The following is a 26,521-nucleotide window of genomic DNA, read 5'->3' on the forward strand; positions in this document are numbered from 1 at the left end:
ACAGGAAGTTAACTGTGTCTCTGGGTATAGCCTGAGCATAGGAGACCTCAAAGCCCACCCCCACAGTGACACACTTCCTCCAACAAGGCAATACCTACTCCAACAAAGCCACACCTCTTAATAGTGTCACTCCCTATGGGCTCATGGGGCCAATTACATTCTAACTACCACAGGAACCCATAGCAAATTAATAAATGAGAATTGCTATCCTGGCAATCCATGGAGTGACTCATCTATTTTGCTTGGTTTGCATAATAACTTTAGTTATTGTTTTATGGCTCATTTTCATATTTTCTATTTTTTTGTAGGATAATGCTTTCATGTTCAGATTTTACAATATGCAAAAGATACACACACTGAAGAGCCTTCTTCACATCTCTTTCCTTCAGTCAACTGGTTCTATTCCTCAGCGACAGCTAATGTTACGAGTTGTAACCATGTCTTAAATAATGATGCTACTGCCAGCCAGGTGTGGTGGTGTGCTTGTAGTGCCAGCTGCTGGAAGGGCAGGAGGCTCACTTGGCTCCAGGTGTTCAAGACCAGCTTGGGCAACATAATGTGAGACCTATATTAAGACAGGACAATTAGGAACTTAAAAGGCTCTTGATGGCACACACTCCAGGGATCCCACTCCCTACCATTTCCCTGTGATAATAGATCAACCCACAGATGGTTATGCTGTCTGCCTGGGCTTAGGAAGACACTGTGTCTGTGACTCAGTCAGTGCTGAGTGAGTGCTTGGCGACCTCATGGTGGAGAGAGGAGGAGGCGGCTTATTTCAGTAGGGGCCCTGTGGGTGGAGTAGGATCTGGATAGTAAGGGGTGGGAGGGATTTGAGGTGACCGTGAGGTAAGAACAAAGCTACCAGTGAGAAACACACTACTCTGTAAGCTTTACAACTGGGGGGAGACAAATATGGCTAGTCTTAAGAAGTCAAAGGGGTGAATTTGGTGGAATTTATTAAATTTATAGCTATGGAATAGACCTCTTTTTAGATTTATTTATTTTATTTTGTATGTATGAGTGTTTTGCCTTCGCGTATGTATGTGCACCGGGGTGTCAGATCCCCCAGAACTGGAGTTATAGATGGTTATGAGCCAACATGTAGGTGCTGAGAATGGAACCCGGGTCCTCTGCAGGAGCACCAAGTGCTCTAAACCACTGAGCCGTCTCTCCAGCCCCTAGAGTAGACTTTTACATCCTAAGAAAGCAGCCAAGGCAAGAGCTTTGAGCTGGGATGAAGCCCGTGTTCTACAATCATTAATTTAATTACAGGGATGGAATAGACCGCAAAGCAGAGGAACTGCCCGAGTACTGTCTGGATGAGAATGCTGGTGTGGATGGAAGCGCTTCTTCTTCTCAGTTCTTCACAAGCTAGACTAAGCTTTGTCTGAGATACGACAGTATCTTTTTTATTGTGGAGGAAATTGCTCTTTTCACTTAGAACCTTTAAAAGAGATTGCGTGTGTGTGTGTGTGTGTGTGTGTGTGTGTGTGTGTGTGTGTGTGTGTGCGCGTGCGCGCATGCGCATGCATGTGTGTGTGCACACATGTCACTGTGTGTTTTTGTGACAGAGAACAGCTGCAGGAGTTGCTTCTCTCCTGAATTCAGGTCGTCAGGCTTGGAGGCCTTTACCTGATTAGCCATCTTACTTAGAATTTTTATTAGTGTTTAACATTTCCTTATTGAGGCTCAGACTATGATCTTAGTCTTTTTAAAGCCAGTTAACAGTCCATAATAGTTTTCAGTTCTTTATAAACATCTTCAGTATTTATTTACTAGGTGTTTGGACCTTTGTACCTAGTTAGTATCTCAAGGAGTATGGAGCCAGGGTACAGGGTCTCTCTCTCTCTAGCTATGTATCTTACAAAGGTCAGTAATGAACACAGGCTGGAGTTCTGAGATATTGGTGAAAAATTTAACATACACATGCTTATATTTATATGGAACTTTAAGCTTTTTGTTGTTGTTGTTGTTGCCAGTCATTCTAAACTTTTCTATTTGTGGGGGCTCCTGTTTGTGCAGGTCTTAGTGGGAAGGAGGCCATCGGAGTGAAAGCCTGGGTGATTGAACTCACCCTTTTCCTCCCTCGTAGCAAGGAGGATGCAGGTACATGGCCTGTTTCTGACTGTTTAGGTGTTCCCACCCAGGACTAAATCTTCATGCGAAGGGAAAGGACAGCTTGGATCTTCTTGTGACAGAGTGATACCCTGTAGGGACAGTGATGGAGACACAGAGACACGGTGCCAGTCCTGGCTTTGGGACTAGCCTGCTCCTAGGGCGTGGTCTCACATGTGGTTCTGGCTGTGCATGCCACCTGGCCTTCTGCTTTTCTCTCTGCTTCATCCTTTCCATCCTGTTTTCTAGCTCTCTACTGGTTTGTGACCTATTTGATATTTTCCGATTCCTTTCTAATTAACTTTGCCAGGATTGGTTTCTGGGGTTTACAGCTGCAAGAGCATACATTGATGGAACAAGCAATGGCTGCAGAGAATGTAAAGCTGGGACAGCTCTTTACACTAGGGAGTTGTGTGTAGACTGAAAGCAGAGCAGTGACTCATGGCTGTGCAACGTTCAGAGGCAGGAGGGGTCCTTGGAGTTCCCTGAAAACCCGAGCCACAGGGGAAGATCTGTCAAGGTCAGGAGCTTCACCAGTTGAACCCTGGGCTGAGAATTATACACAGAACTGTTAAATTAGCCCGATTCTGAGGTTACAGCCCGTCACTGCCATCTTCTCATGTGGAAGCTGCCCGGGTGTTGGTAGGCATGCCAATGGGATGTTGAAATATGCTGTTCTGAGTCAAACCAGGTGAGTCCTGATTGTCTAGAGTTTTGTAATGTTCCTTCTAAGGTGTGTTGGTGATTAATTCTTGCTAATTTCAAACCTGTGAGTTGCTCCTCTGTCCTGACCCTGAAATGTTTTTGTATTCCATGCTCTGTCAGGTTTCTTTATCCATTCCCTCTGTTCTTGTTTGTCTTATTCATTTGATTGCCACCTGCTCGCCCTTGAAATTGCTGTTTCCTTTGATCCTTCGCTATGTTTCTCTATGAATTCTCACTGCTTGTTTTTATCCACCAGCTTCAGTAGAGAATGGAGCCTGAATTCAGAAGTCTCCTGGGAGCAGTGTGGTTCCCAGGTGCCCCGCCCCTTTTAGACAGCAGAGAAAGCTCTCTTGATCTGGAGGAAGATTGCATGGCAGTACACCTAGATGTCATTGACACAGAAACAAAGGGATAAAGACATGTGGGTTAGTTAGCCTTTCTCGGGAAGCCGTAGGTTAGAATGCACAGAGAACGGTGGGAATTTGCTGTGAGATACAGGTGGTAAGATGAGGTTTACTGAGGTTGTTGAAAGGTAGAACAGACACACCATTCTGTGTGTGGAGTTGGCAAGCTGGTAAACTGGGAATGGGAGACGCCAGGCACGTGTGTCATGTGAGCCTCGGGAAACACAGTTGACATAAGCATATTTATGCCACTCACGTCAGCCTTTTATCAATTGCTTAATTGAAACTTACGCTCTGATATGAGGGGCAGTATTAGTGTGTGTGTGTGTATGTGTGTGTGTGTGTGTGTGTGTGTAAGACTTGAAAATATTTTAAAGTTAGGTTCTGCGCTGTTTTTTAAGTTTTAGTTTTGTTTATGCAGTGGCAGGAGTGTATCCCAGTGCATGTGTGGAGGCCCAAGGACAAATTAGAGTTGGTTCTGTCCTTCCACCACGTGGGGCCTTGGGATCCACCTCAGGTCGTCTGCCTTGGTGGCAAGTGCTTTTACTTGCTGAGCTATCTTGCTGGCCCACTTCTGAACTATTTTGTTAGAGTTTTGTGTTTGGGGGTGGAGTCTCTGTTAATTATGTCCCTACATTTACCACTTTGCACTCCTGTCCCCCGTTTCTTCTTATCCTTTCTCAAGCATATGCCACGCCCACTGTATCCATGGTGATGCTGAGCACAGAAAGTGGATATCCCCTTTTGCAAATCAACAATCAGATGTAACCCTGGTCTCTTCTGCAGGCTCTGAGGGCATGGCCTGAAGGGCTGTAGAAAGGTTATCTCTGTGAGGGGCCTCAGAGAAGTTTGCCTTCACAGTGACACTCAGCTGAATCTTTTCAGTAGCAGGTGTCTGCCTGTTGAGGAAGCCAATAAAAAAGTTGGGTGCCATTACACAGGGAGTGGTGAGAGATGAGGATGTGGGAGAATTTTCTTTTTATCCCCATCATCCAACAGAAGACCTAGTGTCCACTGAGAAAAAAGTCCGAAGGTTAGTCAATGAAGAGTGAGTTCCTGTCCTTATTGTAAGCAAGCAGTTCTCACCCCGGTGAGTAAGCAGCTCTCATCTCCTGTAGTATGAATCCTAATTGGTCTTAATAATAAAAACCCGGATATGGATCTAGATATGGAGTAAATGCTGAAAGATCAGACAAACAGAGCAGACACCAGAGAGTTCTTACCTCAACAACCCCTTAGGCCTGAAAGAGTGAGCTCCTTTCTCCTCCCGCCTTATATTCCTTTCTCTGCCCAGCCATCACTTCCTGTCTCAAGATCCTTAGTGCTGGGATTAAAGGTATGTGCCTCCCAAGTACTGGGAGCAAAGGCATGAGATCCCAAGTGCTGGGATTAAAGGTGTGTGCCACCACTGCCTGGCCTCTGTGACTGACTAGTGGCTGGCTTTGCCCTCTGATCTTCAGAGAATTGGGTAGAGGTAAGAAGTCTTTCTAGTGGCTGGCTGCTCTGCTTCTCTGATCCTCAGGCAAGCTTTATTTGTTAGATCATACACAAAATATCACCACAACCTCCTTTCCTAGTAATGGTGGCTGTAGCTTTTCCACATCATGTGAGCTCAGGATTGTAACAGGGTTTGGAGTATGGCAGGACTGGGCTCCAAACCCAGCTATTTACATTTCCACCCATGCAATTGTAAGCAAATTGCTTATACTCCGTGGCCCTCTGTGGCCTCATCTATAAATTAGGAATGCCAACATTTGGTCTTGGCCCACACTTAGAAGTAGATATTTAATGATTCTCCGGCAACTTATAACATTCAAACTGAATGTGCTTGTTGTTGGCAACAGAGTGGGAACAAGGTAGGTCTATCTGGTCCTTGTCCTCATGCTGTCTGTAACTTCCAAGTAAACACTGTTGCATCTGTCTTTCCACTAGAGAGGAGTCTGAAACCTTGTTTTATACATGGCTAGATAATAGATAGTTGGTCATGCAGCCTCTGGCCCAGCCCGACTTCCTGCTATCTGTCAAAAGCAGCTAGCTATAAATAGTATATAAAGAGTGCACCAGTAAGATTTTATTTATAAAGCAAATGATGAGATTTGACCTGCAGGCCGTAGCTGTGACTCTAAGGTTTATCCAATGTGTCTCTTATGTACCAGGTTCTATTTCTTGTATCCATGTGAAATCATTATATTTGAATGAGTGCAAATGCAGGATTCTTTAGGACTTTGGAGTAGAAAAGGAGGTAGCAAGGTAGTACCAGATATGTGCGATTGTGGTCGTTTGAATGTAATTGACCTGCATAATCTCACAGGGAGTGGCACTATTAGGAGGTGTGGCTTTGTTGGAGTGGGTATGGCCTTGTTGAAGGAAGTGTGTCACTATAGAGGCAGGCTTTGAGGAGTCCTATGCTCAGGATACCATCCAGTGTCTCAGTTGACTTCCTGTTGCCCACAAGATGTAGGACTCTCAGCTATGACTCCAGCACTGCATCTGCCTGCCTGCCATGCTCCCCATCGTGATGTTAATGGACTGAACCTCTGAACTGTAAGCCACCCCAATTAAATGTTTTCCTTTATAAGAGTTGCCGTGGTCATGGTGTCTCCTCACAGCAGTTAGAAACCCCAACTAAGACAGTGATCTTTAGTGGTATAGATAGGGAGTACCCAGAAGGCTCTGTGGAAAGGGAGCGGAGCGCGGTGGGGTCGGTGCGGTGTTGGTTAATAAACTGAGCCTGCACACTATGATGCAAGCCTCACCTGGGAAGGAAAGAACCGTGGGAACCCAGCACCAGAGTGCCTTTCCTAGGCTCATGGAGAGTTCCCACGCAAAGGCTGCTGAAGCCCTGCATCTTCTGGAAGGAATGAACTGGTCCTGTTACCCTGTGTGCCCCGGCATGGGCTAGAAGCATCTTGGAGAAAGCGGGGATGGTAGAGCAGCTGGTGGCTGCTGGCCTGAAGAGAGAGATGACCTGACACCTCTGTGATCAGCACAGACTGTTGTGTGTGCTCCATAGAGCCCCTTCTCCCTCCCTGTGTGTCCCCATGGTCTGTCAGCTGCTGCTTGTCCTCTGCCTTCTTTTCCACTGTGACTTCTCTCATCCTCTGTCATCCTTGCTGGCTTAGGGTGCTATACCTGGCAGAGTGACCCAGAATTTCACTCCTGAGGCTCTGGACCCTCGATCAGCTTGTACTTCTGAGACTAGGATTTTCACACTGGCCCATTCACAATGCAGTGAGGCAAGGAAATACCAAGGAGTGCCACGCCGACACCGTGGGTGCTATAGATGTTCCTGCTGCCTCCACTGTGCGAGCACAGTCATCCTTCCTTCTGATCAGAATCCCTTCCCTTGCCATGGTTGTTGTTCTTCTCGCCCTCTGTCCACAGGAGCAATCCAGAGTTCCCCTACTAGATCCCCTAGCAAGAGTTTATCCCTTTGGAAGCTCCTTTGGGAGTTACTAGGAGGGATGATGAACAGGGTTACCTTTGCCTCCATCCTTTGGTTTTGGGTATGCTTGTGTTCTTCTTAGGGGAAGCCAGTCTCGTGGTAATCCCTTAATTCCCAGACGGTTCCATGGCTGTAGGCCCTGCCTGTGTGTTCCCCATGTGGTACTGTCCTCGTCACTGTGGCTGTGTGACAGTCCTGAAGATCAGCTTCCTGCCAGTTCTCCATCTTTGTTCTTTTCCAAATTGTTTTTTATTCCAGGTCCTTTGCCTGTCCACATTTGTTCTAGATTCAATGTGTTTATCCCTCTAACAATTCCTTCTGGGGTTTTTGAATGGAATTTCTGTTGGAATTCAGTAGATCAGTTTGGGATTTAACTTCTCAACAAAATTGAATCTTCCGGGTCATAAACAGAGTACAGATCTTTCTGTTTGATGTCTATTGTTCTGCAGTTTTAAGTTATTTCAATCATGGATATGTATCACTAGATTTAGATTTTTTATATATATATATAAACACTATATACCTTACCACAGCATATGCTGAGGGGCTTTAGAGAGCAGTTAAACCCTTAGAGTTGCTGAAGATTTGTCTAACTCATGGATTTCTGGGAAACAGCAGCCTTGGAGAGACCAGAGCTCATGATAATTACTATCTGGCAGGGTCTTGTTGCTGTCGGGTTTTGTTTTGTTAGTATAGTTTTGTTAGGTTCCTGAGGCAAACAGACAAGTTGACTAGTGCAGTTGATGCTGCAAATTTCTGTCGATAACAAAGGAAGAATTTCAGCATATTCTGTGGAAGAGATTTTGAGATTGTGAGAAATCTGTTACTTTACCAGTCAACTTCACAAAGATTTATTACAGATTTTATTTTTTATTTATAATGTGCTATGTGTATGTGTGTGTGTGTGTGTGTGTGTGTGTGTGTGTGTGTGTGTGTGTGTGTGTGTGTCGGTCTGTCTGTCTGTCTGTGGGTGCAGAGGCCAGAAGAGGGCCTTGGATCTCTTGAAATTGGTGGTTGTGAGCTGCTTAACATAGCTGCTGGGAGCTGAACTCTGGTATTCTAGAAGAGCAGCAGCTTCCCTTATCTACTGAGCCATCTTGCTAACTCTCAAAGATTTAGAAAATGTGTTTTCCTTATGAGTTAGATGTCCTATAGTACTTTTGATTACATACTAAATTTAATTTTTTTCAAATAAGTCCACTGAGGATAGGAGTAGTTTTCATTGTGTTAAAGAGCATTTTCAGCCATTATTTGGTGATGGAGGGGGCACTAAGAGACCAGGGTTGCTTTTTGACTAGTCAGGGAGGCTGATCACTTTCCTTCTCTTAATGCCTTTAGTGTACACATGTGGCATTCAATATGACTTTCCAATTCTGAGATTTATGATATACAATTTTTAAAACAAACGCTTGTCAAGGTTACCCAGCAGAGGGAGCCATGCTCTTTTGAATGTTCTCTTAGTGTGACGGACATCTCACGCAGGAGCTGATAGACTGTAGCTGGACAATGTGTGTACTGACAGTAAAGCAGAGAGACCTCTTTGTCCACAGTGCTCATCACTTCTGAGAGCTCACCAGGGTTTGGACGTAGGTACTGACATTCCACTGCTTCTGGTTTATTATTTTTTTTTCTTGAATTGCTTATCCATATTATCTTTAAACGGTTCATTACTGTTTTTTAAACACTTAATTTATGTGTAGGAGAGTTTTGCCCACATTTATGTCTGTATATCACATGTGTGTCTGGTGCCTGCATAGACAGAAGGTGGCATTGGATCCCCCAGAACTGGAGTTATAGATGGTTATGAGCCACCATATGAATGAATGCTGGGAATTGAACCTGGATCCTCTACAAGAGCAACAAGTGCCCTTAACCACTGAGCATTTTCCCCGGTCCCTAATCAACTGATTGTCTTTGTTTCTGAAGTATTTTTTCTGCCCTTGACTTTTATATAAAACTTACCAGAGTATGTGTTTTCTTACATAGTCTTTTGTTTCTTGTAGATTTTTAGATTTATTCATATTGATATGTAAATTTATAGTTTGAATTCCCATGGCTGTTTGTACTCTGACATATCAACATTCCGCACTCTGTTCTCATCAGTAGAGACTCAGGTTCCTTCCGCTGTTATGCCCTTACAACAATGCTGTCTTGATCTGCCATGGACAGTTTGTTCTGCACAGCCTGTGTTATTTTAGGGTACCCAGCATTATCTAGGAGTTCATTGCATTTAGAGGATTTGGGCACATTCAACTTGCTGGTAATGACAAATCCTTTTCCAGCATACATAATGCTTATTTTTTCCCACTGGTAGAAGATGTCTGATAAGGCTTGATTTACCCATTTGCCTACCTGGTGTGCATGAAGAGCCGTCTCACTGTGATGTTATTTGGAATTATGCTGGTGGCCGATGAGACAGAGTGTCATTTTATATGTATAGCTCATTATCCCTGATCCCACACCTAGGAGTGTTTGCTTCATATTTTTACTTTTCTGTAGAACCTTTCCTTCTAATAGATTCTTGGTAGTTAAATAAGATATTTTGTAAATTAATCTTTTATCAGTTATATAGACTGTGGAGATCTCTCCTTCTCCCTTTTGCAGTGCTGGGAAATGGCCTGTGTGTGCTAGGGAAGCAGCCTGCCACCCAGCTACACCCTCAGCCTTCAGTTATGTCTGTAATGCCCTGCCCTGCCCTCCCCTCCCCTCCCCTCCCCTGTTTTCTCTTTCTTTTTTTGGTTACTTTTTAATAGTCAAACCCAGGACTTGTGCACATGTTAGATAAGTACATGCTCTACCATGAAACCCCTAGGCTTTGTTTTATGGCATCCTGGTGAATAGAAAACTTAATAATTTTGCTATATTTCTTTTTTGCTTTTTTTGAGACAGGGTCTCACTTTGTAGCTCTGGCTGGCTTGGAACTCACTGTGTAAAGGTACCTGCTGTCAAGCATGGTCACCTGAGTTCAGTCCCCAGAACCCAGATGGTAGAAGAAGGAAACACTTCCCATCGTTGTCCTCTGGCCTGTACATGCTGTGTACCACACCTCCAAGAAAGAAATGTTTTAAAAAGTCTTAATCACCTGGAGTCTGAGAGTTATTTTCTTATATTTTATCTTAAATTTCATATTTTTGCTGTGATATTTGTGCATGCGTGTGTGTGTGTGTGTGTGTGTGTGTGTGTGTGTGTGTGTGTGCGCGCGCGCGCGCGCGCGCGCGCTCACCACATGTCAGATGTCTTCCCATTGAACTGAATCATGTCTTTGGCTAGGCTGGCCAGTAAGCCCTGGGGAGCTGCCTTTCTGTGCCTTCCAGTTGGAGGGTTACAGGCACTCACAGTCATGCCCAACTGTCTGCATAGGTGCTGAGGATTTGAACTCAGGTTCTCATGCTTGCATAGCTAGTGGTTTTACCCAGTGAGCCATTTCCCCAGCCTCTGTGATAGTTCTTATTTTGAGTAAATAGTAAGATTTTTATTGTTGAAATAAGTGATCATAACAGAAGATACAAGTAAACCATTATTGTAATTCATGGTGTGAATTAGGCAATGTTCTGATTTCCTATGGCTGAGAAACAGTGTCATCCAAACTTCACTGGCCTAAAGTTACTTTTTTTTTTTTTTTTAAAAGATTTATTTATTTATTATGTACACAGTGTTCTGCCTACATGCATGCTTGCAGGCCAGAAGAGGGCACCAGATCTCATTACGGATGGTTGTGAGCCACCATGTGGTTGCTGGGAATTGAACTCAGGACCTCTGGGAGAACAGGCAGTGCTCTTAACCGCTGAGCCGTCTCTCCAGCCCTACTTTTTTTTTTTTTTTTTAAATTTAAGCTATGTCTTGTTTGTTTGTTTGTTTGTTTGTTTGTTTTTTTTTTTTTTTTTTTTTTTTTGGTTTTTCGAGACAGGGTTTCCCTGTGTAGCTTTGCGCCTTTCCTGGAACTCACTTGGTAGACCAGGCTGGCCTCGAACTCACAGAGATCCGCCTGGCTCTGCCTCCCAAGTGCTGGGATTAAAGGCATGTGCCACCGCCACCCGGTAAACTATGTTATTTTTGAGAAAGGTTTATAAGCCCAAAATATCCTAGAATTCATTATTGTAGCCCAGGCTGGCCTTGAACTCTGCATTCTCCTGCTTTAGACTCTCCAGGGCTGGGATTATAATGTCCCACTGTGACCAGATTGCTCTCCCTTACTTTTCCTCTTTCTTTCTTTGATTTTTGGTCAAGAACTTAGAAGGAAATCAGTTAGCGGGTTGCTACCCACCAACAATGACTCAGTAAGATGACTCCCTTCTCTTCTCACAGCTCTGGTGCCCTTGTTGCATGTTGTCCAGTTCCTCTCTCTCTCCATGAGGTCTCATTCTCTCAGGCATCTCCCTGTGATCTGTGCATTATGAAGTATCATGGGTCAGGGTAGTCTCCATACTTACATGGTAGGTGATTTAGAAGAGATTGTCTTCTAAGCATGAGCACCCCAGGTACAAGTATTTCCAACAGTCAAGAAGAGAAAGCTGACAGGAAGCCACGGTCTGTGCCTGGAACTGGTGGAACTTCACTTCCCTATTCTGCTTGTCAGAGCAATTGCATAGTCCACTCATTGGGGTCAAGTAGAGAAACCTCCTGTTGAGGGGAAACTCAGTTACATATTGGGTAGGAAGAGCATATGGGATGAAAAGAGCATATGGAATGGGATGGGAAGAGCATATGGGATGAAAAGAGCATATGGAATGGGATGGGAAGAGCATATGGGATGGGAAATATGTTGTGGCCATCCTTGGAAAATATAATCTGTCATAGTTTGCCTCTGGCTACAACAGCTTCCTCTCATTTGCAAGTACACGTCCCCTCTCCAATAAGACAACTGAGTTTCATCCCATTATGTCATCACATCTACTGATGGCTGGCTGGTCTTTTGAAATGCAGTGTGACATATGTCTGCCATTTCTGCTGCTTCCCAGAGTTCTGTGTGGCTCATGGTTCTCATCTCAACTTTTTGCTCAGCCTTCCTTCTAAGTCATTCTTTTCGTAAGAGTCTGCAGGCAGATATCTTTCTTAGATACGTTGAGTGCCCTGAGGGTTGAGAGTCTTGACAGCTCATTTCCTTTTGAAAAGTTGAAGCAGATTTGATTTTCAGTTCTCCTTTGAACTGTACACACGGATGGTAGTTCTGCTGCTGTTACTGTCTTAAGAATCTTGAGTTTTCTTACGAATCCTGTTGTGGCTTGCTCCATGAGATGGAGTCAACTCTCATAGCTCTTTGAGTCAGCTTCTGCTCTGTCTTGGGCTGTGCCATAGTACCGTTGTGATTCTTGAAGCTTATGATGGAGTATTACATACATCCTCAGTCCCTGTCCTAGAACTTCCCAAAGCCCTGGGATTTCCTGAGTGATGGGAGTGTCTTGTTACTTGTGACAGTCTGCTTTGATAAATGCTGAGTTTTTGTTAATGAGGTTACTTAGTGCTGGGGCCCTGGGCAGCTTCAGGATGGGCTCAGTCTTTGGAAAGACCAAGTATTTCTCCAAGACATTGACAGATATCCCCTATGAAGGTTCCAAGCTGGGAGACATGGGGCTAAACAAAGTGGATCCAAACCACACCCTCAAGTTTGAAAACATAGGTAATACCAGAGTAGGCAGTATGAACAGTGGGAAAGCATGCTCTATTCAGTAAATAAATGGTTCATTCAGGAAAAGTAACATTGCATCCCCAAACTGCCAACTTTCAAAGATATTGACAGTCCCAAGGTGTTCACCCCTAAACTCTTGTGCAGTGTGATAGTGCCATCATATTTTATTGTATTGAATCTTATTCACTGAGTTATTCATCAGTTTACTTTTTTAAAAATGTCTTTCAATAACATTTTATGAAGGACTTGCATTTTTTTCTTTTCAAAGATGGCTGTTATTTACTTATTTTATTTTTCAGTTGAATTTTATTTATCCAGTCTTTAAGAATTTTTTAGTGCATACAAAGTTTTTTGATCATATCCACTCCCCACTCCACCCTCCTTCTCTCAGGAAACCACTCCACCTGCCCTCTCCAAACTTCATATCCTCTTCCTTTAAAAAAACAAACACACAAAACAAAACAACTCACCCAGTCCCGTTGGTGCTTCAGGTATGTGCAGGCTTACAGGGCCAGCCTCTAGAGCATGGGCAGCCTATGAGACAGGCTTGCACCCCTGAAGGAAATGGATTCTCTTTCTACCGGCCTACCTCAGCAGCCAATAGCTTTCCTCTAGGGATGGGGCCTTGTGAGCCCCTCCTCCGTGCATGCTGGCTTGCTCTTGTGCAGATTGCACACAGCCACAGTTGCTGTAAACTTGTGAGTGTAATGGCCCTGTCTTGTCCGGGAGACACTACTTCTTAACAATCCTTCCTGACTTTTGGCTTTTAGAGTCTTCGTTCCCCTCATTACCATGTCCCTTGAGCCTCGGGGCGGGGAGGTCAGCGCTCCCCAGTCATTTATTCTCTGTACAAGCTCTATGTCTCTGTGTGAGCCTCTGCCCACCTACAGTCTTTGTTTTTGAGACGGGCTTTGTGCTGTGTCCCCCAGGCTGGCCTCAGGTTTCTGAGGGCTGTGATCATAGGCGTGCACCAACATACCTACTGAAGAGCTGATACATCTTAAAGTTATTTTTTGTTCTGAGCCAGTTAGTTGTGGAGCTTTTAAAAAGTTGCTTTCCTATTTGGGAAATATTTCTATTTCATCCAAGTGAAGTTCGTAGCAGATCAGCGAACAGGATGTCTAGCCTCGAACGAAGGGAGTCAAATGCTAGGATTAAACTGGTAACTTCTTGTTTCCTAAAGTCACCTTCAGCAGTCACCACCAGAGGGAGCCCTTGTACTTTTTTCCTCCGGCAAGGTTACCAGCCTGCTTTGGAAATAGGATGCCTAGCTGAGGCAGGTGTCAACTGCTGGCAAAGATCTAGTCGTCCTGTATGGTGAGGAGAGGCCACTTAGCGTATCCTTAGTCACCAGTCTGCACATAAGAAACTCTGCTTTGCCTTTTGGAAGATAATTCTGAGTGGAGATACAGGAACTAAAGCAGATGGGGAGTGATTAGATCACCAGATCACCGACACATCAATAAGTTACTATTTAGAGAGGCTCTCCCTTCCAAAGGAAGGACAGGTAGGGCATGAGAGAGCCCGTCTGAAATCAGGTCCCCAATTTTCACACCATAATTGAGAGTGGAGTTGGGATGAGTTCTGGTTGGAGGTTATTTAATTTTTACTGAGCTGTGACATGGGCGGTCGTCTATGAACTGGGATTACATGCGCAGGTGCGTCTGGGAGTGCGCATGCCTGAATCTAACCGTGGGTTGGAAAGAGGTTTTGTTGTGGTCGCTGGGTTTAAGGAATCAGTAGACCTAGGTGTGGTGAGTCTGTCGGGTCCGTCATTTTGGTACAGGGAAGGCTGAAGCAGAGAGGATCTTGAGTTCAAGGCCAGCCTGGGCCATAGCAGGGGCCTGCCAGAAAAAAGAAGAGGGGGGAAAAGATGAGGAGAGGAAGAAAGGAGAGAGGAGGCGAGAAGAAGAGTTAGATCGACTGCTAGGAAACAGACACCTCCCACCCCTTTTTCTTTTACTTTTTTTGGTTTTTGGGTTTCGAGACAGAGTTTCTCTGTTTAGTCCTTGCTGTCCTGGATCTCGCTCTGTAGACCTGCCTGGCCTCAGACTCACAGAGATCCACCTGCCTCTGCCTCCCGAGTGCTAGGATGAAAGGCGTGTGCCACCACTGCCCCACTGAGACAGCTTTAACTTACAGACTCAAGTATCTTTGACTGACTTAAAATTTCATTTATTTTATATTTGGGATTCTGTCACCTACTTTAATAATCTGGTTGCCACATAAATAAACTGGTGGTTTCAGTTAATTTACCTTAATTTGATGATTTCCAGACCTCATGATTTTTCTTCTGGTTCAAACTGACTTTTAAAATACGGTGTGGTTATTGGATGTTCTTTTCCGAGAATATGGAGTTCGGCTTTTCTGTACTACTCGGCTCTTTTCAAGTCTCCTGTGACTGTCTTGGAGTGGTTCCTGGAGTGCTCTTGTTACTGCTGTGTCTCCCAATTCACCTTGATATAAACTTTCTTGGAAGACTATCGGCACTCTTTAAAACTCTTTGATTCTGTATTTGCCTTAGAACGAGACATTCACAGCTCAGAAACTCAAAACTGGTCCAAGTGCAGAGAACAAGTGTCCACGGACTGTTGGGCCACACATGGGACATCTATATCACACCCCTTGTCCCTAAAGCTCCAGGAACATTGCAAAAGACAAGGATAGAAGATGATAAGAGCCAGAGGTTGGAGGGGGACCAGGGCCAAACAGTGTCTTCTGGATGTGACTGGACTCTTCCGCTTATTAAGTGGCAGCAGCTGTGGTTGCCTGCACAAGATCAAGCCAGTCACGTTCAGTGTGTGTGTTGGGGGCGGGCACTTAGGAGCTCTTATCCCTAGCTGTGGAGCTGTTGACAGTCAATGTCTTCTAGGGGAGGAAGACTCACTTTTCTTTAAGGGTATGGTCTCTTGGTAGTGACCATGCTCCAGGAGATGGCTTCATATTCATGAGTATGTGGAAAGTACAAATTGGACTTCATGGGATATTTAAAAAGATAAGCTGGAAAGGGGTGGATGGTAGATGATCTGGGTGAAGTGGAGGGTGGATTAAAGACAGTTGTGTACATGTATGAAACTCTCAATTAAGAAATATTTAAAAAAAGAATAAAATATTTAATAATCTGATTTACTTTTCTCATAGATATCACAGGGAAGAATTAAAAACAATTATGTGTGTAAATGTTTGTCTGTGTGTGGGTGTGTGTATGTGAGTACAGTGCTCATGGAGGTCAGAAGAGGGCGTCAGATACCCTGGAGCTGGAGTGACAGGCACTTGTGAGCTGCCTGACATGGATGCAGTGAACCAAACTTGGGTTTTCTAAAAGAGACATGCTTTTAACCACTGTGCCATCTTTCTGGTTCCTGTGGGGAAGATTGTAAGCCTTCATTTGAGCCTAAACTTTTAAGCAAAAATCAACAACTTCCCGGCTTCTTGCATTGTTTTTGCGCAACCCCCCCCCCCCCCCCACACACACACACACACTTTATTGCAGTGCTGGGATTGAACTTTCCAGACGCCAAAGCTTCCCACATGCTAGGCAAGAACTCTACCCCTGAGCCACACATCCATCCTGTTGACGTATTTCACTCTATTCTGTTCTAAAAAATAGAGAAACATTTTGAGAAAAAAGATGTATTTAGGATTAGTTCTTTATTGGTGCAGTGCAATCCATTTTCAGGAGAGAGTTTTTACGTTCAAGGTGGACCGGCTCTGATAAGCAGGGGGTCCAGGAAGAGGAGCAGTATGGAGAGAGCAGAAAAGGATTCCAGACAGGTTTCTAGCTCCCTGAAGATGGATTTCTTGGTTGGTATTTCAGTCTCTGTGTGACGTGTTGGATATTCAAGGGAAGGAGAATTAGTCTTTCTGAGAAGTACTTATAAAAGTGCTCACGGGTGCCTGCGGCATAGCTCGGTGGTGGGGTGCCTGCCTGGTGTGTGAGGCCCAGCACTGCAAAGGGAATGAATGTCAGGTCAGTGTACTGCTCCTCAGCAAGGGCCAGTGATGAGTTCTCCGTCAGTGATTTCTGTTTGGAACAGAGCATCTGTAAAATTAGCAGTAGAGCCACAAGGCTATAAAAGTTTCAGACTGGGTGAAACAAAGGGCCTCCCTCCCATTCCATCAAGAACACCTTTAGAAGTAGGTGAGGGGATGTACACTTGTTAATGCAGTTCTGGAAGCAGAAGCAGAAGGGTTGCTTGGGCCAGGACTTCAAGCCTGGGTACCATAGTGAGACCTCATCTTATAGACAAAGGAAAGGAAAAGAAATCAAATAAGAAACCAGCCATAATTGTTTACACTGTAATCCGTGTATTAGAGAGGTAGAGGCCAGGGGATTGTAAACGCAGGGCCTGTCTGGACCACGTAGCAAGTTTCAGTCCAGCCCAAGAAACTTACTGAGACCCGATCTCAGTGAAATTTATGGGAAGCCAAGGATATAGCTTAGTTGCAGAGGACTTGTGTAACATGCACAAAGCCCCCGGTTCAAACATCATTAAAAATGTTTCATATATTTTATACCTTTTTCTCTATAAATATTATTTGGTGGGCATAATGAATGAATATCTTAAAAGTCATTATTTTTGAATAATGCTATTAATGTTCAATAATTTAATGAAGTATGGGCGCATCACTTACCTGAGTGCTGAAAAACCCCTATCTCCTACTGTCTGCATTAATAGAATATTTCTTCTTGGATTTAGATTTCCTCCTTCCTCACCCCTGAAGCCATATCCAAAGAAGCCCCTGTATCAAAGAGATGTTATTAAATTTCCAGAATGGAATGATCCCCCACCAGGCACTTCACAAGAGAACATTCCAGTGAGACCAATTGTGATGGTAAGTGCATGAATAAAAGACCATAGACTCGTAGTAGGCTCGATCTTGGCCGTCATTAGCTACTTGGGAAGAGGAAGTCAGTGTGTCCATGGTGTTGCCATTGGTGAGTTACTCATCCTCCACACCCATGCCCACACAGTGAGTCAGTCACACAGCAAAAACAAAAGACAAAAAGAGATGAAAGTGAGGTGGGGCCTCGGTGGGGGAAGGAGCTGGACGGAGTGAGAAGGAGAGGGAGAGGCGGAATGAGCGTGACCACAGTGTATTGCATACATGTGTGAACTGTCAATGAATAAATTAATTAAAACAGTAGTCATGATTTTTTTTTTTTTAAAAAGATGATGGTCTCAGTCCAGGAGGAATCAGCTAGTGAGCTGCAGGCTTGTCCAGCGCTTTCTAATGTATCCTTTTTGAACTGCTTGGGAAGCATTGCGAAATGACACCACACCCGCCCATAGTTGGGAGGCCTTTAACAGGAGCTCTTGCTTTGTTTCCCATCTTCCGGCCTGAGGTGTGAGGGAGAGTGTGGTAGCTGCTGTCACATGTTCAGTCAGAGCAGATTTCTGTTAAACTCCCTCGGGATGCCCTTCCCTGTCCTGGAGCTGCCTGGCCTTCTCCTGAACTTTGTCTTAGTTACTGTATCAATTGAGAGTGAGATAGTAGGCTGTCCTGTGGAGCGACCCCCGTACCCAACACAACGCATGAACAAACGTGGCTTCCTCTGGTCTCTAAAGACAGTGCATCGTGAAACACACAGCCTCTTTTTCACCCCCTCCATACTTTTTTCTAAAAATATCCCTTGCACAAGACTGCCAAGATGGAGATGATGCGGAAAAAATACAGAGAGAATCTTTGGTAAGGCAGTTATGGAAGAAATTTACTAACATTATTGATTTAGGTTAATCAGGTCTTATAAGACTAGGCATCAAGACAATTTTGTTTGCAAAGCTGTGATGAAGCCATTTTTAGCCAATGCAATCAAAAGAAAAAACAGCTCCCCCGCCCCCACAGAAATTCTGTGATGTCGAAGCTTGGAGAGGATAATTAAGGAGCTTACGCTTATCAAAGATGATCAAGGCAAGAGAGGACACCAGTGACAGAAGTGGGGACCACAGGGGCTTGCAGATCTGTCAAGGATGGCGATGACTTTGGTGTGAATCTGACAGTGATGGTTTATGAGGAAAGGGAGTGCCTAGCAGGTGGATGGAGACCGTGACCCTGGAACTTAGGGGAGAGACTGTATTTGGAAATCCCTTATTTATGTATTAAAAAAAATTGATTAAGAGCGTCCCTGTGTGACCAGTGTGCCAGGCTTAGGAGAGTCCGTGATGGGCGACACTGTCTTCACTCTCACGGTCTAGTGAGAGAAAAATAGTAAAATAGAAAGTTAAGTGTCAGAGAGCAAAATGGAAACGCAGGGGCGCTAGCTACTGGAGGCCAGCTCAGAATTAGGGGAGACTTAGTAAGTGTAAGTTCCTAGTGTAGAAAAAATTACTATGGAAACTCTAAGAAACTCAGTCCCTTTTCTTCAGTGAGTTTATTTAAACACCCAGTAGAACCCTCCAGCTAGGGCTGTTGTTCAGAAGACCGTTTGTTATAGTGAAATAAACAGGCTTTGACACCATCGATAGGACTCCCCCTTTCTCTTCTGGGCAGTTATGCTGCTCGTGCCCTGGGGCAAGTCCACAAGTTTATTAGCAAATGTCAGCGCCTCTGACAGTACCTTCTGTGCTCAGTTGAAATGCTTCTGAGAGCTCTGACGTGTGCCAGCACCCCAGAGCCGTCCAACCCTCTGAACTCTGGAGTCATCCTTTCCTTCTCCAGGCGTCTGCGTCTGCGTCTGCGTGCATCCATACTTCTCTTTTGATACGTTCTGGTCTGTCTTTCCTGGCATTTCCCTCTGGCAGGATATGCAAGGCTATAAACTCCTTGCTTGTTATGGAATCTACCACAGCTTGTCCCCTGCTTCCTGGGGACTGCCCAAACCAGGAGTGGTAGAGTAGGATCCTTTTGTTCAGGAGCCCGTGACACAATTTTTAAAATGAGGTTAATCAGTAAATAAATGACTCATCTTTCTTAAAGAGCTTGAGAGGTAGGTGTGCATGCCTGGAGGCTTAGGCAGGATCTTGAGCTAAAGCCAACCTAGGCAACTTACTGAGTTCCAGGCCAGCCTGGGCTTACAGAGTGAGACGCTGTCTCAAAAGAACAAAGCAAACCAGAAGGCAAAAACTTCTGTCTTATCTTTTCTTTTCTGGAGTGATGGTGGTTTCTGTTGGAGGGGAGGCCACACGGAGAATTCAGCCCAGGGGCTTGTTCATGCTCGGCAGATGTTCTATCACCGAACTATCCTAGCCCTGCTTTGTCTTGTCTTATACTCGTTTAACCAATGAAATAAAATATGATAACAAAGCAGAGCGAACAATTATTTGCTGTCCTTTCCGAGGGGCAAAATTATAAGAGTGGGTTCTGGAGCCAGACTGTTGCATTTGGGTCTTAGCTTTGAGATGATTAGCCATTTGAACTTGGTTTCCTCTGTTAGGTCTTGTGCTTTTGTGGAAGAGTTTTGACCAGTGAACTAGGATGCTGGTACCCTGTGAGGTAGGATCCTGGGAGAGTCAGCTAGTACCCTGTGAGGTAGGATCCTGGGAGAGTCAGCTGGTACCCTGTGAGGCAGGATACTGTGAGGTCAGCTGAGTTTATGCCTGTAACATGCTAAGGGCAGGGTTCCACGTGAAGATTCTCAGTAGCAGTCAAGTATAGTTTCTATGACTAATTTATTTCAGAGAAAGAAATTGTCTGTGTTATCTACAGAGAATTACTCGCGCTAACATTTTTATTGTGTACCCCTTTGTTGCATATGTGTTTTAACACAATAAGGTCACACTGGGCTGTTTTTGTTCCTCATGTTCTTCATGTAGAATAGTATGTTATGCCCATTTTTTACATTTTTAAACATCTGACATCATTTTAATATGTGCATCATGCCTAATATAAAGTGATATATTTTATTTGTTCAGTCCTTTGTTGCTAGGTATGTTTTTTCAGCTCTTCAACATTTAATGTTCTAAACAATACCTTTACAGATGTTATACAGATAAGCCTAAGTGTATTCAGAAGCACTTTTTAGGATATCTTTGGAAATGGGTTTGCAGGGCAAATGTAATAGTCCATCTACCTTCAAGCCCAAACACTTGATTTGAATATTTTAAAAAAATTCACGCATCTATCTGGCCTTTGAATTTCATTGGTAACTTGGTAATTCTTTCAAGCAAAGGCCTGGGCTAGAGAGATGGCTTAGCAGCTCAGTTAAGAGCACTTCCTGCTCTTGCAGAGGAACCAAGTTTGGTTCCCAGCACCCACGTTTACTGGCTATCAACCATTGTAAATCCAATGCTGCTGGCTTCTGTGGGCACCTGAAACGTGCCCCCCCCCAAATCTCTCTCTCTCTTACACACACACATGCATACACACACACACACACACACACACACACACACACACACCCCTTTAAAAAAGCAAAAACAAAAATCAAACAAAAAATAAAACTTGCCTGATTTTTTTTCTTCAAATTAATAAGATTTTTTCTGTAACATTATATTTGCAAAAATATATTCTGGAAACATACTTTGCCTTTTACAGGTCAAAACTCTTCTCTGTGATGAAGGAAAAAAAGGAACTTGACTTTTGTCTAGTAGCCTAACTGTGGGACATGAACTACTAGGAAACCAGATGTAGCGAGCTGTGGGACTTGGACAGCTGAGCCTCCTGAACCAGAGCCTGTCTCTAGAAGGGCTTCACTCCTCATGTCTTAGCCATCCTGACCTATCCTTGGGTTGCTTTCCAATATTATATATACTTGATATTTGCCCACAAAAGAAAATCTAGACGGTATATATATTTTAAATGGTTACTCAGTTGGGAGAGTGTGAATCAAGACAAGCATTTCTGCACTTAACTTTGACTTCATAAACATTTATTTTACCGGTTAGTTGGAGCTCCCACAGGAAGTAGCAGTGGTTTAGTGTCATATTGACTGCCTTAGGTCTTCTGCCATTCATTGTAATATGGCCTGATCTTGAGAGTCATTCGTTACTTCTCGGAGGTCCACACAGAGAAACTTAGTTTATGATTCTAACATTATTTTCAGTCAAATTACAAAAAGGGGAGTCAAAGACACTTCTCATAAACAGTGGCATTTCATACTGAAATGTGTATTCTCTTTCTCTCTCTGTCCTGCCCCCTTTCATCCCTTCTTCCTCCCCATCCCCCTCCTGCCAAATTAGAATTCTGAGATGTGGTTCAAGCGCCATAGCATTGCTATTGGAGAGGTGCCAGCTTGCCGTCTAGTCCACCGCAGACAGCTGACCGAGGCCAACGTGGAAGAGATCTGGAAGTCCATGACATTATCACAGTATGCACATTTGACATTGGAGAGATTCGAGGATCGTCTTTCTATTTTATCTCTTTCCTACTCTCTGCATATTTATGTTTAAAAAAATCTCAACTTTGCATAATCTGTACTTAACACTGTTTCACATATATAATTGAACTGGATTTTGAGAATTTTCTGTTGTTAGATATGTAATAGTTAAAATAGTTTAAATGCTTTTTAAATTTTTTTTTAACCCCTTGAGGCATGCTTTTGCTTTGTAATCCAAGCTGGCCTTGAATTCTCTTATCATTCTGCTCAACCTTTGGAGTGCTGGGATTGTGTGCACTACCATTCCCAACTTAAAGTTTTTAAACTTTTAGACTTCTAGTGTCACTGACATCTTAAGTTTAATAAGCACGTGATGGAAAATTTGGCCTTTAGTAATTTTTTTTTTTTTTTGGTTTTTTGAGACAGGGTTTCTCCGTGTAGTTTTGGTGCCTGTCCTGGATCTTGCTCTGTAGCCCAGGCTGGCCTCGAACTCACAGAGATCTGCCTGCCTCTGCCTCCCGAGTGCTGGGATTAAAGGCATGGGCCACCACTGCCCAGCTGGCCTTTAGTAATTTTAGTTAAAAAATAGTTTCTTGGAATTAAGGTTATTCTGTGATTAAGTAATTAAATAAGTATGCTATTGGAAAAGGATATTCTAGGTTATTTTAAATGTATTCCATTTCTAACCCATTGTCTAGAAAGACAATGCACCTTAAAGATTGCTCTTTTGAGGAGAGGAGGAAATGCTCAGTGGGTAAGAGTACTTGCTGTAAAAGCAAAGAGGACCTCAGTTCAAATCTCCAGCGCCCATATAAAGACTGACATGCCAGCCCATGCCTGTAACCTTAGCATTGTGAGGTAGAGACAGGTAGATTCCAGGAGCTTGCTGGCCAGCTAGCTGAAACAGTAAGCTCCGAGTTTAGTGAGACCTTGTCTCATAAAAACAAGGTGGAGGGCTGCAGAGAAGACATGTAACATCCTTCTCTGACCTGGACATGAGCATGCATGGGTGTGCATACTGGCTCACATGTATACATATACCTCACACACACACACACACACACACACACACACACACACACACACACACACACACGGAGAGAGAAAGAGAGAGACAGTCTTTTGTATTTCTCACTAGTAGTATTTAGCACTACTGAAATAAATGATTACAGTACTTTGAAACTTTGAAATTTATTTTAAGAATAAATTATTTATCATTTTAGTTTACAGAAAATCCTTGGCCTGGATTCCTTGGAAGAAGTTTTAAACATCAAACTTGTCAACTCCAAGTTCATCATCCATAACGTGTATAGTGTCAGCAAGCAGGGAGTCGTCATCTTGGATGACAAGTCAAGTAAGTGCATGCCAGCCATTTGCTCTGGTTTGACCACACATTGGCTACACAGATCTCTTAGTTCCCATTTGAGCCTTTCCTAAACCCTAGCCAAGTTTACCCCCTAGCTACATATATCCTGTCTTCTATGAGTGCCTTTTATCCAGTGTTTGGTTTATTAAAGTGTCATAGAAAGATGCATGTTCAGGCATGAAGACTCTGCACAGTGCACTCAGAGTCTAGTTCATTGTTAGCTGTCAGAATGGTAAATGCTCCCATATTGTCGCTAGGAACACATGAGAACGTTTAAGTCCCGAGGAAGTGCCCCAGTCAGTTTTAGGTCTGATTGCATTTAAGTTTCTTCTTTTTTGTTTTGGAGTTAGGGTATTATGCAGCCCAAGCTCAACAGTAGAGGATCACCTCCTGCCTCCACCTTCTGAATGCTGCAGTCAAGGCATACATTACCATGTGGTAATGGTTTGCATGGTGCTGGGCACTGAACCCAGGGCCTTATGCATGCTAGGCAGGTACTCTACTAACTGAACTACATTTTCAGCCCCATATTTAGGTTTCTGACTTACCATTTTACAGTGGTATCAATGAGTTAGGTTGACTGGGATAGTCTGTATTTTTTTTTTTTTATTAAGAAATTTTTTATTCATTTTACATACCACCACAGATCCCCCTCTCTTCCCTCCTCCTGCCTTCCCCCCTCCAGCCTCCTCCCCACAGTCCACCCCTCATTCCTTCCTCTGAAAAGGTAAGGCCTCCCATGGGGAGTCAGCAAAGCCTGGTACATTCAGTTGAGGCAGGTCCAAGCTCCTCCCCCTGCATCAGGGCTGTGCAAGGTAGGTAATGGGCTCTTAAAAGCCAGCTCTTGCACCAGGGATGGATCCTGATCCCACTGCCAGGGGGCCCTTTAAGCAGACCAAACTATACAACTGTCTTGCTTATACAGAGGGCCTAGTCCAGTCTCATGGAGGCTCCACAGCTGTTGGTCTAAAGTTCATGAGTTCCCCTAGCTTGGTTCGGTTATCTCTGTAGGTTTCCCCATCATGATCTTGATGCCCCTTGCTCATAGAATCTCTTTTCCCTCTCCTTGACTGGACTCCTGGAGCACAGCCCTCTACTTGGCTGTGGATCTCTGCATCTGCTTCCATCAGTTACTGGATGAAGGCTCTATGATGACAGGGTATTCACCAATCTGATTATTGGGGTAAACCAATTCAGGCACCCTCTCCACTATTGCTAGTAGTCTAAGCTGGGGTCATCCTTGTGGATTCCTGGGAACTTCCCTTGCACCCAGTTTCTCCCTATCCCCGTGATGTCTCCCTCTATTTCTTTCATTGCTCTCCCACTTCGTCCCTGTTCCAGCTCGACCATCCCATTCCCTTACGTTCTCATCCCCCATCCTGTACCCTCTATTGCCCCCCCCCCCCCCCCACTCCCAGTTTACTCATGGAGATCCCATCTGTTTCCCCTTCCCAGGGTGATCCATGCATCCCTCTTAGGGTCCTCCTTGTTAGCTAACTTCTCTGGAGCTGTGGCTTGTAGTCTGATTATCCTTTGCTTTACATCTAGTATCCACTTATAAGTGAGTACATACCATGTTTGTCTTTCTTCATCTGGGTTACCTCACACAGGATGATGTTTTCTGTTCCATCCATTTTCCTGCAAATTTCATGCTGTCATTGTTTTTTACTGCTGAGTAGTACTCCATTGTGTATATGTATCACATTTTCTTTATCCATTCTTCAGTTGAGGAGCATCTAGGTTGTTTCCAGGTTCTGGCTATTATGCTGCTATAAACATAGTTGAGCAAGTGTCCTTGTGGTATGATTGAGCATTCCTTGGGTATATGTCCGAGAGTGGTATAGCTGAGTCTTGAGGAAGATTGATTCCCAGTTTTCTGAGAAACCCGCCATACTGATTTCCAAAGTGGTTGTATAAGTTTGCATTCCCACCAACAGTATAGGAGTGTTCCCCTTGCTCCACATCCTCTCCAACATAAGCTGTCATCATTGTTTTTGATCTTAGCCATTCTGACAGGTATAAGATGGTATCTCAGAGTCGTTTTGATTTGCATTTCCCTAATGACTATGGATATTGAGCAGTTCCTTAAATGTCTTTCAGCCATTCGAGATTCTTCTGTTGAGAATTCTCTGTTTAGCTCTGTAGCCCATTTTCTTTAATTGGATTGTTTGGTATTTTGATGTCTAGTTTCTTGAGTTCTTTATATATTTTGTAGATCAGTCCTCTGTCAGATGTGGGGTTGGTGAAGATCTTTTCCCATTCTGTAGGCTGTCTTTTTGTCTTATAGACTGTGTCCTTTGCCTTACAGAAGCTTCTCAGTTTGAGGAGGTCCCATTTATTAATTGTTGCTCTCAGTGTCTGTGCTACCGGTGTTATATTTAGGAAGTAATCTCCTGTGCCAACGCATTCAAGGCTATTTCCTGCTTTCTTTTCTATCAGATTTAGTGCAAGTGGATTTATGTTGCGGTCTTTGATCCACTTGGACTTGAGTTTTGTGCATGGTAATAGATATGAATCTATTTGCAATCTTCTGTATGTTGACATCCAGTTATGCCAGCACCACTTGTTGAAGATGCTTTCTTTTTTCCATTGTACAGTGTAGTCATAAGTTTTCTCAGGCCTCAAGTTCCTCCAGTTCTGCCTGGCCCACAGACACCAATCCGCTTATAAAATAATCACTCAGAGGCTCAATGTTATTTATAAACTGTATCGCCTATGGCAGGCCTCTTGCTAGCTAGCTCTTACATCTTAAATGAACCCATTTCTATTAATCTATGTTTTGCCACATGTTCTGTGGCTTTACCATATGCTGGCATGTTGCTCCTTGGGCAGCAGGCTGGCCTTTCTCCAGACTCCACCTTTCTCTTTCCTGTCTTTCTCTTTGGATTTTCCACCTGCCTCTAAGCTGTCTTGCCAAAGGCCAAAGCAGATTGTTTATTAACCAGTGGAAACAACATATATTCACAGCACACAGAGAGACATCCCCCAGCAGTGTAGTTTTGGCTTCTTTGTAAAAAACCAGGTATTCATAGATGTGTGGATAATGTCAGGATCTTCAATTCGATTTCATTGGTCTATGTTTAAATGTTCTGATACACAAATTGGTGAAATGTCTCATATTACCCAGGCAAATGATACATTCTTATAATACCGTGTGTGTGTGTGTGTGTGTGTGTGTGTGTATTTGATCGAGGTATAAAGAGATGAATAAAATATCTTTTGTATTTTCCTTTTTTTTCTATAGAAGAACTTCCTCATTGGGTCCTGTCAGCTATGAAGTGTTTGGCAAATTGTAAGTACTAATTATCTGCCAGTTTTATAAAATTAACAGAAATTAGTGCCTTGAATTAGAAAACATTCTTGCTCAATGGGCTGGACATGGATTTGACACCTGTGAGGCTGGTAGGGAATTGTTTGGCGACCACTGTGTTTTACTGGTAGATTCATGACTTAGTGACAGTGTTGTTATATTACAGTTTTAAAGACTTAGTTTTTCTTTGGTCTCATGGATATAATCACGCATCAAGTCCATGCCAGTCCTAGGAGCATCATAGGGGTGAAAGAAATGAGTGACAGTGTATATAATGTAGTAGCAGCTACC

The 26,521-nt window shown here is 43.7% G+C and overlaps 1 protein-coding gene across 3 annotated transcripts in view; it reads left to right on the top strand.

The window, feature by feature from the left end:
* Depdc1b (DEP domain containing 1B) overlaps positions 1 to 26,521 on the top strand; it is an 87,520-nt gene that overhangs the window by 42,318 nt on the left and 18,681 nt on the right. For all 3 annotated transcript variants that reach the window (XM_052743267.1, XM_052743268.1, XM_052743266.1), the window contains 4 exons: positions 16,999 to 17,134; positions 21,418 to 21,545; positions 22,778 to 22,908; positions 26,165 to 26,212. In XM_052743267.1, coding sequence (XP_052599227.1) covers positions 16,999 to 17,134; positions 21,418 to 21,545; positions 22,778 to 22,908; positions 26,165 to 26,212 — 443 coding nt within the window. The remainder of the gene's footprint in view (positions 1 to 16,998; positions 17,135 to 21,417; positions 21,546 to 22,777; positions 22,909 to 26,164; positions 26,213 to 26,521) is intronic.

This window comes from Peromyscus californicus, unplaced genomic scaffold (genome assembly GCF_007827085.1).
Source record: "Peromyscus californicus insignis strain IS unplaced genomic scaffold, ASM782708v3 Scaffold_18__1_contigs__length_77618521, whole genome shotgun sequence".
Lineage (NCBI taxonomy): Eukaryota > Metazoa > Chordata > Mammalia > Rodentia > Cricetidae > Peromyscus > Peromyscus californicus.